Source organism: Zerene cesonia, chromosome 18 (genome assembly GCF_012273895.1).
Source record: "Zerene cesonia ecotype Mississippi chromosome 18, Zerene_cesonia_1.1, whole genome shotgun sequence".
Lineage (NCBI taxonomy): Eukaryota > Metazoa > Arthropoda > Insecta > Lepidoptera > Pieridae > Zerene > Zerene cesonia.
This window is the reverse complement of record NC_052119.1, coordinates 8,083,922-8,103,533: the sequence shown is the minus strand read 5'-3', so window position 1 is coordinate 8,103,533 and position 19,612 is coordinate 8,083,922. Positions and strand designations below refer to the sequence as shown.

Below are 19,612 nucleotides of genomic sequence, written 5' to 3'. Positions count from 1 at the left end.
CGTTTTTTTTATTAGATTAGTTATTATTTAGTAATTCAAGAGGAAAGTAACATTTATTAAATTACTCCGAATCTAACGTGTGCGAAGCCGCGGGCAAAGGTTTGTATTTTTAAAAAGCAACATATTAGTATTGGTAACACGAAAACACATTGTTTGAGATAAGTAGAACATTGCAATATCACGTACTTGATATAACAATATCACAAGTATTTTAATTAATAAAACATTCCCGTTGATTGAATTATTCAATTAAACTTATTCATAATAAATAATTATTCAGTTTCGTGCTAGGTGTCATTTAATAAAAAAAAGATTTATGCATTATGCTAAAGAGGATTAGCCTATGAATATCTCCATAAAATAATATACAAGGACTCCAGAATGATTTTAATTTATTTAAACAATACAATTTAAAAATATATATTTGGTTTATATTGTCTGAACGCAAGGTTCGATATTAATATTCAGGTTAAATATTGGCTTATTTGTATTCATCAAGGCTAGATATAGTTACAGAATGTTCATAGACTACCTAGATACTTGCGCTGATTTACATGTAACTAGAGGGAGAAATTCACGTCAGTACTCTAAAGGCCCATTACAGAAACAGAAGTTATGAGCATATTCAGTAATTATTTTGAAAATAAATATAAAAAAAAATTAAGTAAAAGTGTGGGTAGGAATTGGTTGTAAAGAATATAAATAATTAAATATTTTAATTTATATTATGAGCATTATATAGAATATTTGATCATATAGTGCTTTTGTTGTTAATTTGAAAAAAGTATATATCCTACTTTCGTTAAAAGAAAAATAAGAATACTTAGTTTAAAAATGGTCAAAAACCAAAAAGATCACTATTTACTTTTGAAATGAGGTGATGGGATTTCGAAATTGAAACGAAACTCATTTATGTTTGATTAATTATCTAGTAAAAAAATGAGAAAGGGCACGATTCTGATAAAGAGAGTCTTTTTTCTTGATCTAATTTTTTACTCTTGTTGTCATCCATTTTAACATACTGATTCATATCAGTCTTCTCTTCATCTTCATCAGGCCAAAAAATTGTCTGAATACATTACAATACAAATATATATGTTTCATTGCAAGATCCAGTTTATAATTTTAAAAATAACCTGGCCGTGAGAATTGTTACATTAAGTATAACATTCATACAATTTCAAAAACCCTTTTCAAGGATGTAGAAATAAATGTAAGACCTCGACTCACGACACTTGACTTTATCAAGCACTAAAGAGATTTAACTGCATTGTTAACCTTCTTTCTTGATTATTTCTGTTTGTCTTGAACTATCTGTGGTATTTTATTAGATGCAAATAAATAATCATCACCTATTGTTTATGTTAAACAATTGTTGGTGGTATTGATTAAATTTAGTCTGGATACGACCATAAATTATAACTAACTTCTGATGAATTGTTCGAATATTGAAATTTAGTTTGTGTAATACACAAAAACATGTACATATATGACACGGACTAAGTATTTACCTGGATAAAGTGAATACAAATTAGTTTCACTATTTCAATTTAACAATTATTTTAAAAGTCATTATTCTACATCCTTATTTATAAAAACATAAAATGTAGACAGTTAATTATAGTAGCATAAATAATATAAATAAATTAGTTTCTTTGTTTAATACCGGAAAGCGTTAGTACCCATAAGATATAAAAGTTATTTTCACGTGCATCATATAGATCCGGCCAATCACGATATTTGTACAAGATAATTATATACTTAGTCGTAATTTTTTTTAATATCTATAACATTTCTAAATAATATCATTTCAAAAGAATTGCTGCCGGTTTTAGTGAGATATTTAATAATCTGTCTGTGTCAAGCCTTATTCAAATTCTACTCTCCGAGTCCTTTCTGAATAGAAAAATTTCAATTTTCCAATAAAAGAAAAATCATGAATCCAGAAATTATCGCAAAATAAATGAACTCACTTTTAAACAGTCCCATTTTGAAGCATTTCCTCATGATATCGGGGAAAGTCGTCATTTTCATTTCACCCATTGACACAATAATCACAGATCACCGTTTGTCTCGACTATATTACATGCATTCCGTGCTGTATCTTTTATATAATTGCGCGTTGGATCTGCGCGCGGCTCTGGCTGCGACTGATATGACTGAAACTTGCGTTCGCAGTCGCTCATTGCCACTAATATAAATGCAGGGAATTATCGTATTAAGCTCTGCAATTGTTTCACATCGTTATACAAACAAAGACGTTCATACAAAACTGTTAGCCATTTCGCTGATCTGGGGTTGAGCGAGGCAGGCAAGAGAGTTGAAGGATATTGCAAATAAAACTCACATGTCTGATACACACCATTTTTTTCTACTCATAAAGTAAAGTAGTCTTCTATTACATATAATCTATTAAACCAATAAACTCAGATTATAAAACTTTCCATTAGGTAATTAAAAGTGAATTTCAGTTAAACTTGAAGTTAGCTAGCGTGGTTACGTATGATAAATATTTTCTACTCATACATACATCGTATTTATAACATAATAAACTAGAAGACCCATGGGCTCAGAGAACAATAAAAAAAAACTAAATAATATTTAAATTATCTGTTGACAACGAAATTGCAGTGTACTACAAAGATATATTTTTATAACTCGCTTTAAATTTGATGGGATTATTAATATAAACATGTACCACAGATAAAATAATGCTATACTAATGTATCTATGTTATTTTTTGCACTTTCGTTATCTTATTTCTTTCTCATACAATGAATAGCCTCATTTTTAATTCTACTATTATTATTAATTACTAAGTTTGTTATCAATTCTTTTAAGCAGAATATTTACAAATGTTGTAAAAGCGTTTTCAAACGAATAAATTATAAATATATCTTATAAATAAATAAATTATATATAATATCTTTAAATTGTTTTTGTATTAAAACATCAAAAAACAGTAGATATCAATATTATTTAATGTAAGTACGTACCTAAACTAATTTAAAAGTTTTAATTAAATGAGCAAATTCATCGTTCAGATTTAAATTCATTACTTAATCGGTCATAATTAATCGGTACAGAGAGAAAACATCTGAAATTATCCTACTAAGATTATAAATGCGAAAGTTTGTAATGATGTGTGTGTGTTTGTCACGCCAAAACTACTGCGCCGATTGCAATGAAATTTGTTAAGTAGACAGCTGGACATCTTAAATAACATACAGGCGACTTTTTATCCGGATATTCCTACGGTATACGAACTTACGCGTGTGAAACCGCGGGGCGCAGCTAGTTTTATATATAATAGCGGGCAAGTGGTTCGCCTAATGGTAAGCGATCACCAAATATGTTGCCCGCTTTTAAGGGTAAAGGATAAGGAAAGGATGGACGAGTGGAATAAAATAATGGATTGGGAAGAATTAATGCATGTTGCATGGGCAATAATATTGTTTCGAATATATATAAGTAAAATAATTTAATATTGAAATGAAATGAAAAATACATTATTTTACTCTATAAATTATACAATTTAAAGGAACAGAAGGTCATGGTGGTGGTGGTCAGGTCATGAAATGTACAGAGGGCGGTTTTATAGCTATAAGCGCTCTCCCAGCAAACCCGGAAGAGAATATTAAGATTAAGTTGTTGGTGCTATACAATAATTTTTAGAGAAATAACTTACAACAAATAATAATAGAATACTAGATAAACAATCTAAATCATAAACCCTAATAATATTTTTACCCTTTTTTGAAATGTTTGTTAATATACGGCACTATACAAGTAGCATGTAGTGTTTTTTTTTATATTAAAGCTATTATCCTTCCTCGATAAATTTACTATATACTGTATCAATATGAAAAAAAAAAATCACTTTAATCCAGTAGTTAAATATTAATGCTTTTTTTCAACCTTACCAATTTCATTACCTTTAAATAATAATGAAAACATTAACTTTGCAATAAAAAAAATCGATTTAACAGTTTTCGGTTAAATTTAATAGGTTATAGGTTTTTGTATGTGGTATTCAAGCAATTCGTGCTTACACATACAGACCAGCTCGCACCGGGGAAGTACCACACCCCCACAGGAAACCAGCGTGAAACAGCCTACTGCTGTATTTCATTAGGTGAGTGGGGGAGCCGGAGGCCCGTATCCTTTTCCTTAAACTTCCCAGTCCTTTATTCCTATCTCCAATCCTTTCTTAATCTCCTTCCAATTTGTCGTCAGTCCAGTTGTAGAGGCGTGAATGTCCGCAATCGACCTTAGGCCTCTTCAAATGTTCATGGGCGATGGCGATGAGACGTTACTCCAAACAATATATTTGTTAAGACTGAAGCGTAGGCGCAAAAATTTGTCTGAACATAATTTTGCAATTTAAAAATAACAGGCGTTTAACTTTTATACGCATCACTGCAAATACAGTAAGGGGCAATAAAGTGCGACGGCACAAAAAGAAACAGATATATCTAAATTTTTTTCAATGTAACATAATGAAATAAGTAATTTTTATGTCATAGCGGTCAAATTAATTGGAGGTTCGTTTAAAGGTAAGTGATCAACACCGCACATGATCATTTACAGAGATTGTGTCTCTACGAATACTTTGCCCATTTTTACATACAATTGTCTCATAATTTTCTAAAGAGAAAAAAGTGGAGAAGAAATTATTTTGAAACAGCGTCATTCTGAATCTAAGATAATCACGATAATATTTAAAAAACAAGTACCTACATTTAAATCCAATTTATAGTCGTCAATACATTTGTAGAGGCGTTAGGTCTGCAATCGACCTTACGCCTCTTCAAATATTTATGGGGGGTGGTAGCGCTTACCATCATGCGACCCACCAGCTCCATGACCGACGATGACAAAAAAAAGTATGTTGTTAGTATTTGTTTCAATCTTTTGTGGGATTGTATGTCCTGTATATTCGTATTCTCCAAGCATAAGTGCTAGGATAAAGTGTCTGTGCTACCTTCGGCGCGGTTAATATAGAACCGATTTCAGAAAAGGAGGAGTTCCTTTTCTGAAATCAGTTAAATATCACGTCATTTTTAAGGTTCCGTGCCCAAAGGGCAAATCGAGACCCTATTACTAAGACTTCGTTAATCAGTCTGTGTGTCTGTCCGTCCGTCCGTCTGTCACCAAGCTCTATCGAGGACCGTGATAGGTGGACAGGTGAAATTTTCAGAGATAGTGAATATTTATTCTGTTTCCGTACGCTGCCATGGTCATAAGTTAGATAGATGACGAATTTATTATTAATGCATTCGTAGCTCATTTGTAAGGAACCCTTAGTATAGCTAATCCAATTCACACTTGACAGATTTTTTATTACTTTAGTTATGGTTTAGCTATGCGGCCCGAACAATGTCAACAAAGGGTAGTCTGTATTTTCTAAGAATATAAAGAGTATATTAAATATTTATCCACATATTTAGTATTAGGTAAATATCAAGTCTATTAAACCCATCTTCAAGCTATAAGTAAATCACGAATTCATACAGTTTTTTTTAGTTAACCCAGAAACTTCGTACATATCCTTTCCTACTAAGTTGTCAGGCAGAGATTGCTGGCCTATATAATAATGCCACTCCTTGGATAAACAATGCCTTACTTTCTTATTTTTTTTTATTAAAGTTTTTAAAATAAACGTTAAAAAAAATTAATTTCGAAAAAAAATTCATTCAAAGAATCGTATAAAAATTTATAATACTTTATTATATTTATTACGAAAATATATGCAGATTTTGTAACGTTGAATGGATGGATGAATGAATACAACATATTATTATACATAAAGAGTAGTTTCATATGTAATAGTATTATATTATCTTATACATATATTACCTTCGTTTGAACAAGAGATCTTTATTTGTGTTTAATTTAGCGGTTCCACTTACGTAATTAGTATTAAGTGGTTGTTACGAATGTAACATGGTTGATAATTTATAGTTTCTAATGGAATTTCCATGGTTTTCTGTCGTTGGAATTCTAATCGTTTTATTTCTGACATGTGGTAATTATTTTTTTATTAATGATCTTATCACTAATGCAACTTAAAAAAAACGCACTATATGAAGTAATATTTAGTAGTACAAATATTCCACAATGACACTTGGTATAATTATTATGTAGCCTTCGCCTATAGCCCTGTAGCCTATTAGCCTATAGCCTTCCTCAATAAATGGCCTATCTAACACAGAAATAATTTTTCAAATCGGACCAGTGGTTGCTGAGATTAGCGTGTTCAACCAATTCCTTCAGCTTTATTACTAGCTACGCCCCGCGGTTTCACCCGCGTAAGTCCGTATCCCGTAGGAATATCGGGATAAAAAATAGATGTTGGCCGATTCTCAGACCTACCCAATATGCTTACCAAATTTCAGAGGAATCGGTCAAGCCGTTTCGGAGGAGTATAGAGACTAACATTGTGACACGAGAATTTTATATATAAGAAGATTATAAATATGAAACTACTCTAGCATTCGAGACTTGTGTTAGGATTGCAAGTGGAACATCGTGAGGTAACTAATTTAGATGACGATAGCACATAACTATATTTTAATTGAAAAATACTTGTGAAAAATTTTGTCTAACACTCAATAGGCGAGAACTTTTTTCTTTCTTGTCCTCCTCTTAGAGGTGCTATCGTCCTTCCAGTTTCCGAACATACTCTTAATTAATAATGCTAAATGTAGGTACTTCATCCAGGTTACATCTAGTGTCTCGAGGTATTCCCAGCTGGATTTGCCATTATGTATAGGTTGGTTTGTATTTGTAACTGTTCATATCACCACGTAGTATGAAACAAAGCCGCCTTCTCTGTCCCTAAGTATGTTTTAATCTTTAAAACTACGTAACGGATTTTGATGGGGTTTTTTTAATAAAGTGATTCAAGGGGAAGGTTTATATGTATAATAATATCTATTAAACTACTTGGAATTAAAGCTATTTAATTTATAAGCAATTGACTTTAAAAACTCTAAAAACAAAAAACTCTCCGCACAAAAGAAGACTTTGGCAGCTTCTAACACCACACAGCCGCATGTGGTGAAAGTTTTAGTAACAGGATTAAGCTAAGGTTGGGTTATTTTATATTTATAACTTGACCTAGCATTATAAAAACTATGATGTTGGCCAACGTGGACCCTGAAGCGGGCAAAAAATAAGTATTTCAATGCCAGAAAATCATAGGGAAGACATTAAAGTATACACCATCAATTATTCGAGAAAATCGAAACCATAATAAAACAATCACTTTAAAACCGAGGAGGTGGCCTCTTCCGACGTAAAAAACCTATCTACGTAACATACCTAAATGAATAGATTCATACATAAATGATAAAACTATGAAATACAATTAATCACAAACATCTTGCACGCGTCAATATCAGTTAATAGTCTCAACATAATTATACAGTAACATACAATTTAATGACCGTTACATTAATTTTACCATTCAACCTTTACCATGAAATCGATACATAAAAAAATGATTCATCGTTCATGTTTCTAATTTATTCAGATATGTTGCAAGGCGGGTTAATATCGCACACAATTTTTATATCCACGTGATTTGTTTGTTTATTTTGATAATACGTATATGTTGCAACAGATACGTGTTTTAGATGGGTTTATAGAACCAATGATGGCCATTGGTTCCTTCTTGAAGTAATTCGAGCGTCAATGTCGATTGATTGTGCAATTTTAAGGAGATTAGAAGGCCCGTAACGTTTAACAAGTGTTGTTATTCAAAGCATCTACGTACTTATCTGAGTACGATCGAATTTAAGTATTCGGTTAGCGTATACGTACATATCTACCAGTTTTTAATTTTAATTTCATCTAATTATATTCAATAAAAATTTCAAATGATTTGTATCCTCCAAAACTGATAAATATCAATATCCGACGCAGGGCTGACTATTCAGACTTTTGTATATTTTTAATATTTAAATTTGTTTTATGAATGATAATAGTATGTACGTATTAATAAGAGATAAGAATAGAATTAATTTATTAGGTGCACCACAATTTTACTAACGGCGACTAAACTTCATCTTCATTACGTTTGCTTTTGTTTTCCATTAGGTAGACATAAAATTTAATGTAACATTGTTTTAAGATGCCACCGACAACCGAAACACAGTTCCCAACTAGTTCGGTAGTGGGTCGTATAAAAGATGTAATTACTTTATTGTCAATAAATATTTTCATTTTCATTACATGATCATCATCAGCCCATATATGTTTCCACTGCTGCGACACAGGCCTCGGCCATGAGGGTTTAGTATAAAACAAAGTCGCTTTCTCTGTCCCTATGTCCCTATATAAATAGGGACATAGGGACAGAGAAAGCTTAAAGCTCAAATCTTTAAAACTGCGCAACGGATATTCATTGGGTTTTTTTTATATTACTATTCCGAATTAACGCGTGCGAAGCCGCGGGCAAAAGCTAGTAAACAATATTTTCATAATCAGAATGTGATATCAATATTTCAGTATAAATTAATTTTCATTGTTTATATGTATACTCGAAAATGTTTCATTCACGTGAATTTGATTAATTAATAATTTTTAGTTAATACGGAATTTTGGAAACATACAAATCCTTAATATAGTAACATTCGTTATCTATATAATGTTGGAATCTTAATCACGTGTTATCCTAAGTAAATAAATAATAATAACAAACAATATAACATGAATCGTGTTTTTGTCAGCTGGATGCAAAAATAGAAACAGAGTTGTTTTTTGTGTGATAGGAAAGCGCTTGACTACTATCTCGCCTACTAGTAAGCGTAGATGTAATCTAAGGCTTAAGAAAATTGACCTTATTTTTGAGTTTATTCCCACTTTCGAGAATGTTTCTCTTTTGTGTAACATAATCATAAAAATTAAAATCACGTTTTAGTTAACCACTGTGTTTTAAATACGTGTATTTGAATAATTGACGGTAGTTTTGGTAGGTTCATATAGGTTCGTATAATCAATTCTGTTTGACCATCTCTGCTGTCTCCGAAACGGTTGAAATGTTGATGTGTGTTGGCGAACATGAATAACGCATTCCGATAGTCACAAATATTTAATGCAATAATAAGGTTCAACTTAGAGCTTACATTCTCTTTGAAGCACATAAACTACACAATTCAATAACTAGATTTAACGATCATTATAAAGGCCTTATGATAATATTACATTTATGTTTAACTTTGACCTAAATCACAAGTAATTTATAAAACATTATGCAACACTTGAGTGCTTTTATTAATAGGTGCCATTGAAATTATCAAAGCATTTTATTAAAAAGTTCGACGAGTCCATCCATCTTAAAATGGTATGTGACAGACGATTTTATAGCCGCGAAAATATTACAAAATGCATAAGTAAAAATTATTATGAAGTGATAATTAATATTAAAATGAGATACATAACAAACAAACAAATAAGACACATAAAGCTAAAAAGCCGAAAGTCTAGGAGTTCTTTAACTTTTCATTGTGCAACTGACTTTTTTTTTCCTATAAACAGCATATTTAGACAAATTATTGTTATGGATGTGTCCATAGTATCAATATTAAAAAAGTCAAGATAGAAGATGATGTCCTAAAAAAGTCAAGATTAGGATATCATCTTCTATATTTACATATTTGTAATTGCACTTTAAGCCTGTATAACGTACACTAAAAATAAACATGAAAGGTAGAGCGCCGATACTAGGACCGATACTGCATTTAGTGCGAAATATGCCGTAAATCATTTCTAAATGCGAAATACTCCATAAATCATTTCTAAATACGCTTCACGTCGAAAGCCCCGAAAGCTAATGTTAACAATTTTTTCTTAATATATATCAAATATATATTGACATTTTAAAAAAAATTAGGTCGTATTTAATTTACATAACATTTACATTAAGTTTAATTTACACAAATATAGGCGGGGATGCAACGATGCACGATTAGCAATTTTAACTTGTATAGCTTCACATCGATAAGTTTCAATGGGTTGTTATACATCCTGAAAGATACGTTTTTTTATCTCTATGTGTCTGTTGTTATTCATTGTTTTTATAAACTTGTAAGAGATTTTTAAAGCAGAAATGCAGTCATGCTTAACGTATCTTATAGGTAAGATAAGTTAAACAAGGATGTGTTAAGTACTTAGAATTCCTGTTAATAAGATGAAACAAATTAACTTTCTTAAATAAACTAAGATCAAGTGTGCTTCGGTCCCTCGCTCCCCTGCCATAACCCCCTATTTTTGTCTGATTCAGAGGAATTAATTCGCCCAACATGACCCTATGCTCAACTAGCTCCGTTCTAACCTACTGCAGATTGTAATGAAAATATAAATAATGGAAACAATTTCAGTTTTATTAAATATCCTACTAATCCTACTAATATTATAAATGCGAAAGTTTGTAAGGAAATGTGTGTGTTTATTGCTCTTTCACGCAAAAACTACTGAACCGATTGCAATGAAATTTGGTACGTAGACAGCTGGACAACTGAAATACCATATAGGCTTTTTATCCCGATATTCCAACGGAATACAGAATTTCGCGGGTGAAACCGCGGAGCGCAGCTACTACAATACATTTCAGGTATTGGTCAAAAGTAAGAAAACTATCCATATTTTTGTAATGCTGTGTCAATGTTTAACTACATATTACTAAGTCGTTGTATGACCAACCTACAGATGTGCATGATACACTATCTATTTTAAGTAATTATGAACCGTTCGTTTGTTATATTATAATGCAATTCGATACAGAGTGCGATGGTTTAATTGTAACACATGTTAAGAATTATCGCATCACCTAGGTTTTTACACTATATCGTCAATTTAAGAAGTCATTGTTGAAGAAAAAATCACATTTAGAAAGGGAACTTAGACAAAAAGCAAACAATAATATTACAAATTTTGTTTTTTAATCTTTTCTTATATATTGTATGCTGTTTTTTTCTATTATGATCTGTTATGTGTGTTTATGTCTGTGTCAAAAAAATGTTTTTCTTTCAGTCTTTCAAAATTAAAAAAATGTTGATATCCGGATCTTACCTACTTTTTTTTCTTAGAAATAATCTAACTTTCCATTGATGATGGAATTCTTAACATTTATCAACTACTTTTTAACAGCTATGTCAGTAAGTAATTACACACCTACTTAACAAGTGACATGATTAAAAGAAAATCGTTTTTTTATCCATTTTGTACTACTGATTTTCCGTTATTCAAGTAAATCTTATATAATATCCGTTGCTTTTATTAAAGAAGCAATTATCTGTCTTCTACTCTTATATTATCAAAAAGGCGAAGCGAAAGCAGTTGGTTTCTTTTTTTTCCTTCTTAGTTATCCTTGTAACATTTCCACAATATCAATAGGTAATTAATCATTGGTAGCATGGGACTACCCCGAGCGGTCAAACTTTTCCTATCATTTACTTTATAGGTACTCATCGGTGTGTAATCGTATAAATTACGATACGAATCATTTAAATAGTAAGCAAAATTTACATATTAAATCTTGTCACTCGAATACTAAGAATGTCATCAAAAAATACCGTGAATATGGCTATTGGGATCCCCCGCAAATAACAGTAACGGTAAATCTGATGATATATTTTGGATTAAGTTAGTGGAGTTAGCCGAATTATTTTTATAAGAGTTATAAGTAAAACTATGTCACCCACGGCTTCGTTCGCATTCAAAGGAAATCCGCTTAGAATTAAGTGTTTTACCGTGCTAAAGAAGACTATGTCATTCTTTCTCTCTAAAATTAATTTTGAAATTTGCTCCATATGAATGTGGAAGAAATACAAACAAAGACTTTCACATTATAATACTTAAGGATACAGCAAACGATTTTTTACAATACATATACAATAAAATACTTACAATGACGTTTGAATTAATAAATAAATTTCACACATTCGTACTTGTTTAGCAGGAAAACAATCGATTTTAGCTTCAACTACAACTATTAAAAAAGGTATTATAAAAATGAACGATCCTTTGTATGAAATGTGCACATACGGCATAATGTTTAATATGTTATAACAAAACAAATTTTAATTAAATTAAATCAAATCTTTTTTTCTTCTATAAAACCATATTTATTAAAGAAGGTTGTCATATTAAAAAGCATATCTAAATCTAATTTCATCTTTATCTTGAGCTTCTGAGCCTACCATAGCTTCAAAAGTGAAAGGTCGTAAAAGGAATGACAATAATAACCTTCTAAAATTAAGAAGGACAGCTAATAGTTTCGGCTGTTTTATATCACCTTATGTACGTGTTGATATCGTGAAATCTAGAAGGTCCCAGGCTGCCAGTCAATTACGTTGAACATTCCAATATCAGAAAAAAAGTTCTTTTTTCTTAAACTATTGCCTTGTAAAATTTCTTGGCGGTTGATGAATATTTCTAATTCCCGTTTACCTAGCGTTTCTTAGAGTTCCATACTTATAGGATAAAACGGGACTCCCTTACCAGACTGCTATTCGTCTGTCTATATGTCTGTCTGTCTGTCCAACCGTCCCACATTCACCCCGCATCTAATAAACCGTGATAGTTAGATATTTTTACGACAGATAATATAATACTAAATTGTTCTACTATAAAAACAGTACTCAATAAAAACATAAAGAATCGAAATCGTTAACCGGTTGGCACGGTCATAAAGCTTTTCAGCTTATTTGTGCGGAATCCTCAGTCACGAATCCGACTTACACTTAACCGATATAATCTATTACACACAAAGAAAATAAACTACGTATAAAATAATTCTTACGTATTGTTGTTCTCTAGTTTGAATATATAATGTCACCACAAACACATTAATAACGGGATTGTTTATATGCAATATGATAACAACTAACTGTTTTAAAGCCTTGGAACTACTCGAAAGTTGTATATACCGGAAGCCAGGCTAGTAAACATAAAGCACCGGAATAAAGAATATATTAAACATTTTTATATTAAATTTTCTTATGGTAATTTCATGTATGAATCATTGATTGCTTGAATTAAAGACGCTGTAGCTAAATGTTTTTGTGTTTAGATACTTCATATTAAGGATTCAAATCGTTGTGAACGGAATCATTTAACTTTTAGCTACATTTGTGTTAAAATCTACATTTATTTTATTTTAGAGAGTAGAAAGTTACTTATATTGATGCTCCCTATATCAGAGATAATTATACAAATTTTTTGTGTAAGTGTGTATACATTAATATATATATGACCTCAGAATCGTCTACTCCAAAATTAAATACAAGTGTCAATTCTAAATGCTTTTAAGTTGCAAGTGATCTTTATATTTTTTTGTATTTAATTTAAATTTAAAATGTAGAACGTATCTTTTTAATAATCGTGTTTATTGGCATAATATTTAAATCAATTTTATGGATAAATATGCGCGTTTAAACTGTAACGTCGTAAATACGCAACTATAAATATTTACCTAGAATAATATTGTATTATCTGTGCCTAGAATATGAAAGATGTGAGTGAAAGAGAAAAAATATTAATAATGACAAAGTTAAATGTAACCACACAGGAGGCACCAGCTCAGATCGTCAATTCAAAGCAGTACATCTCACTCGTGATTTTTCTTTAGAACAGAGTATGCTTAATACAAGCTCATAACAACACGACAATAAGATCCTCTGATTAACTGTACAAAACGTGACATTGGCAGAATCCGTCCTCAGTGGAATCGGGAGTTGCCATTTAATAAAGAAGAAGAAGGCACCAGCTTTCAAATTAAAAGAGAGTCCACAAAATTGATTCGCCCAGTGAAAAATTCTGAGGTAAAAAACTATATAAAACACCGTCGAATTTTTACATCCTTTTATTGAAGTCGGTTGATAAGACGTTGAATCTAGAAATTTCGTCCAGTCTAAAAAGCACAGAACAAAAATATTGTAACGTATACGACGCGTTATTTGTTTTATCCACTTAGAGTGAGTCCCACTTGAGAGGTGTTTTTTATGACACACAGATAATTTTAGAATCGGAGAAGAGCCAATAAATGTATAGTTAACTAACTTGTCATAAAATAGTACCTATTGTTTATTGAATATTTATACCTACTAAAACTTTGGGTAAACAGCAAAATAGAACCCTAAGAGACGGAACCTTAAAAATGAGTAATAACTAATAAGCAAGTATATTAAATCAAAAAAATACGTCAAAGAACTTCTTAACTTTTATACGGAATTTTTTTTTTACTTGTCATGTGTCTAATGGTAGATTTTTATGTTTTCCTTGAACTTCAAATTATACTTACATAACTATAATTTACTACAAACTCAAAAAATGTATGTTAGACATTGCCGTTAAATTTGTGTTGTTTATAATAGCATAATATAAATTCTTAAACCGTAGGGGTTAAGTTTTCTATTATCTAACTCTAAAGCGATCGCTCAAAATCCACAAAAAATATGTAAAACAGTCATTTAGGTAGATAGAAGATAAAATCATGAAATATTAAAAAATACCGTGTTACGAGTGAATTTTATATGCGTAGATATGTATGTCGTATTGATTTCGTGTTATTTATTTTAATAACGCGTAGCATAAAATATATGAGTTTTCATCAAATTGTGGTCGTCGCCACGTTGGTATTAAAACAAGGAAATGTTTATTTCTAATTTTAATCATCAGATCGAATAATGTTATTCGCTTATAACGCATACTTGGGTTTTTTTGGACATAGTTTTATAGTTTGCTAGGCGAAATTACATTTTATATAGTCAATTAAATATAGTCCTTCTTCCTTCGCGTTCATCTTCTTTTTGATCATTGAAGTAATAATTACTACGGTATAGCTAGAACCATAGTCTTTTTATATATTATAGATAATTTATTTTATAACACTAGAAAATGAACCTTTTCATCAATGCTTATAATTATATTACAAGAACTACGAAGATAGTAAAGCGTAATCTATAAGTAATTAATTAAGAATTTAACATAAAATGTTATTGCGATAATTAAATTTGATTATTTATAATTTAATGTAAAATGAATGTGTACCTTAGAATAATAATTATTGTTAGAACATAAATTAAACATTTTATGTCATAATGTCTACAAAAAATATACAATATGCAATAAAACAGCGAACAAAATGATTCACATTCGGTCGTGGTATTTGGATACCCAAACCGGATTAAATTGCTTTTAAATGCTTATTGCCTATATAACATTTTTTAACTTAGCATTTTCATATACTTACAATTAAAAATGGTACAGTTATCAACTTTTTATTCTTTACAAATATTAGAAACAGAAATAAAACACATCTGTCGCCTGTCAAATGTTTTAAGAGATGTTTTCTAATGCTGGAAAACGCTGTGTCACTGCAGCGAAAGTATTTATAGGAATATAATAAATCTGAGCAAACAAGTCATAAAATGACATAGATATTTAATTTTACGCAAATCTTGCAATTTAAATTTATACTATTTCTAGAATTTATTTCAAATAAAGGAGATTCTACTTCTGTACCTGTAACGTGTTACTGTAACTATTCTTTATCAGTTATATCGAATTTAAATTGAATTCTTATTTTTTATTTAGACATGTATTTGTTCCAATTCATTTGTTTAGGGGTGAATAGGTAAAGAGATTATTTTCTTTTGATAACATGATTTTCTTTTGTAAAATGACGACGTAGGTAATCTCCTTGGAATATTAAATGATACTATAAATAATATTTTATGGACCTTTGCAGTGTATAGACCGTAAACAAGTTGTGGTTTCAAATGCAAAGTGGACCTGTTCTGCAGAAAACTCAATGAGTTATTTAGTTTTCTTTATCTCTATATGCTGGCATTTTATTCTAATAAATTATATAATCCAAGAAGTTAACAAATCTAGGATCTAGGATTTTCTATCGATACTTCCCACTGAAGAATTATTGTAATTTTTATTTTAGTCAATGTTTTTATGTGTGCATACATGCTATAATATTTTATAAATTAACTAGCATGTCAATTATATTACATATTTGATCATTTATACAACTAAAAATAATACTATATATATTAAACATAATTATACGGAGTTGGAAAGTTCACAATTCGTGGCTATTAATCAAAACATTAAAGATAAACGCAACATCGGTTCTTGCCAAAATAAATACACGTATCATAATAATGATGCTTCCATAATACATCACTTGCCACACGCACGTAACACCATGAACTGTTAATTGTTATGAAAATTGTTTATCTATTGCACTGAAGTTTCAAACTGAAAATCTAAATTAGTTTTTGTTATTATGCACGCTTTGACGTTAAACCGTAACTGACGGTACTATTTAAATGTCACATAAACACAAAAATATTAGGTATATATTAACTCTCAATTTACAATATCAATACGTACTTTTCGGAGTAAATTTCTTAAGAACGATCGGTTTCTGCAATAATTCTTGTAGCTCCGGTTGAGGAGACATGTCTCCTGGCTTCATCATCACTGGCACACTTCACTTTATCGTACACAAAACTAAACGTGGTTTAATTGAACTCGCGTTAAACTGAAGACGCATGGCTTCAGACTGGGTAGGGCAATGTGACGTCCGGTATATTATATTGAATGCTTCGGAAGTTTGAACGCGAGGGTATCACTGTATTGCCGCGCGGAGAATGAACACGCGTCTACTGGTCAAGGATGTCCTACGATTCGTACCGCCTCTGCGGTCAATGCTGCCTTCGTTAGACGATAAATATATTTAATTGTTATTATTTGTTAGATTTATGGATGCTCGTTTTAACAGTCAAATAATAGGTCAGTAATATTGTAAATGTGTTCAAAGTGCTTATAAAAAAAAAATTTAAGACCAAGACGTTACATTCATTCTTCCTTTAACTTGTCAAGCCGTAACATTTGCAATCCAAACTGACGAAGTTGTGTAATAATTAATTTAGCTAGATTCCCTCACCAACTAGAAAACAGCTGATGGTCTCCAAAGGTCTCAAGTCTCAACCGATGTTCACCAGCAATTTTTTTAACAACAGTCGCACATAGGTCACCATTATCTAATATTAAAAGAACTTAAAAATCTCTTCATCCGTACCTTTCACCTCTCTTTTTGCGTCGGGATTTATAAACCAGCCTATAAATGCTGAAATTACCTACTCTACTAAACGAAATTTTATCAAACCAAAAATTTTGAATTTATGCGTATAAATAGATGATAATTATGTAACCCTGGTGTGATGAGTAAAAATTTTATTTTAGTAATTAGCAGGAAATTAATTACTTATCTACGAAATAGATTGTTATTTTTTTTTTCGTTAATTAATTTCATTTTAGTGTAAAAAGTGAGAAATTTTTGGGAGCCCTATTCCTAATCAATATCTAAAGCTTCCCAGCACGCATACCATGGATGACAGGAGTATCAGAAGCTACAATCGAAATGGTTATTTAAATAAGAAAGTTTTAATAAAGCTGGTTTCAATAATTCCTTTTTGTTACTTTTTGCTAAGTTTTGCATTGATAGATACGAATTTATTTTTAAACTGACATTTATATTCTTTAACACTATATTACTCTACAATTATAAACACAAATAAATCAATTACAACTTAGTAGTCACTGGGTAATTAAAGGTAAATAAAAATTATACTTTGTATCGATCTGATTAAAACAGCATACCTACCAACATTTTAATGGTATTGCGCGTAACGTAAAAACATTGTTCGTGTATTATTTAATGTGCATTTATAGTATGTACTTCCAACCAATTTTTTTTCTCACCACCACCTCTTTTCACAGACATTCTGAAAACGACATGAGGCTGATTTAATAAGTGAAAAGAAGAAAAAAATAGAATAGAAAACAAAATATCATCATTCGCGATTCGATTCCACGTTCACACGTTCATTCGTGACATTCAGATACCTTTTATCAGCAAAAGCGCAGAGCTTTCATGTCCTTGTAAAATTATTCATGACAAACATTTTTTGACTGAGAAATGGATCAGAATATCCTTTTATACTGAAATGACCTGACACCTGCAAAAGTTGCAGTTTATTATTATGGTTGTTCTGCACTTCGTTGTCTTAGAGACAACGCGAGATAGAGAACCGTTATTTCGGAGTCCGCGATGCATTCTTATATTTTACCTAAAACACCCCACGCTGTGATACCCAATGTGAACTATTCAAACAAAAAAAAAATAACTACCTGAGATATGCTGACATGTATATTATGAACTCTTGTTGTGAATGAATCATGTTGGATGTATTCTTCTTTGGAAATATGATAGTTGAAAAATATTAAAATTTTAAATAAAACCACCTTCAAATTGTCAGAACTCGTTCAAATTTCAAGTAAAACAACTAGCTCTCAAAAAAATAAAACATCTTCAAAATCTGTTCACCCAATCGAAGCTCTGACGTAACAAACACAAAAAATACAGGCAAATTAAGAACCTTTTTTTAAGACGGATAAAACTGGAGCTATTTATATAATCGAATTACTTATAAAACATGTCAAAATTTACAAATAATCAAAACACTACCGTACAAACTGTATTAAAGTTATGGTAAAAAAATATTTTGTTGTGAAATAGGTCATTAATTAAATATATGATACCATTTTTTACATAATAGGTCATCGACGTCAAGCGAGTAGGATGTACCCAATTCTAAAATGGGACTAAATGACAACAATTTCCTATTTAATGTAAAAAAAAATTACGTCAATCGGCTGCAAACCCAAGGTCATCCCATGGAGCTATCGTAATGAAGCCAGAGCCAGAAAAAAAAAAAACAATCAAAATGAGAACCTCCTACGTTTTTGGGACGTATGAGACGATTGAAATTGAAATAATTATTTAACCTTAATCAACTTTAAAGAAGAAATTTACTATGTAGGTATTTATATCCTAAAAATACCTTATTACATAAGAGTAAAAACTAGGAAGTGTGCATAAGCCGACAGCTAATTTGGTAATAACTAAACTAGCGCTACGCTTCCTTAATTTGGGTTTTATTAGACTCTAAATTGTACCTACCTACTTAGACGCCTAATTGTATAATGCGTATCATTACCATAAAAGGGAGTAATGCGTGTGCTAGTGTAATACATGTACCCATCCTTCCCCTTTGACCAACGGGTATACTTAAAACAAATTTATCTTACATTTTTCTATACCTATCTTTATATTAGCAAGCTCGCACAATAAAGGATATAAAACTTTCTGTAATTCGATAAAATATTTGATATTACGTCTGAAATCAAAAGCTCTGAGTTTATACTAGAGTCGTATACATATATAATATATTAATACATACAAGTTATACTTACACTTGTAAAGGATAAAGGTGACCTGGTAGATCACCAATTGTTTTTTGATGATAGAGCAGGCTTGTGGTTCAGCTGTTCACAGAACATCATCGCCCATGAACATCCGCAGAGGTAAAACATAAGGAGAGGATTGGTGATAGGAATAAAGGAATGGAATGGAAAGGGTCAGAAAATCGGGCCGCCAACTCCCCGAAAGTAGCATTCGTACTCCATTTTTTCGGGTCGATCTCCTGTAGGGGTTTGGTCCTTCCTCCTTCCCCGGTTCAAGCTG

General features: G+C 30.9%; 1 protein-coding gene across 2 annotated transcripts in view; it reads right to left on the bottom strand.

Annotated features, from left to right (window-relative positions):
* The window catches only part of LOC119833937 (organic cation transporter protein-like), a 38,646-nt gene extending 22,000 nt beyond the window's left edge, over positions 1–16,646 (bottom strand). Inside the window, exon 1 of one of the 2 annotated variants that reach the window (XM_038358180.1) lies at positions 16,414–16,646. In XM_038358180.1, coding sequence (XP_038214108.1) covers positions 16,414–16,501 — 88 coding nt within the window. In that variant the 5' untranslated portion in view covers positions 16,502–16,646. Of the gene's footprint in view, positions 1–1,973; positions 2,178–16,413 lie in introns of those variants that run through there. The other variant, XM_038358181.1, reaches the window with a different exon arrangement.
* Positions 16,647–19,612: the final 2,966 nt, after the last annotated feature.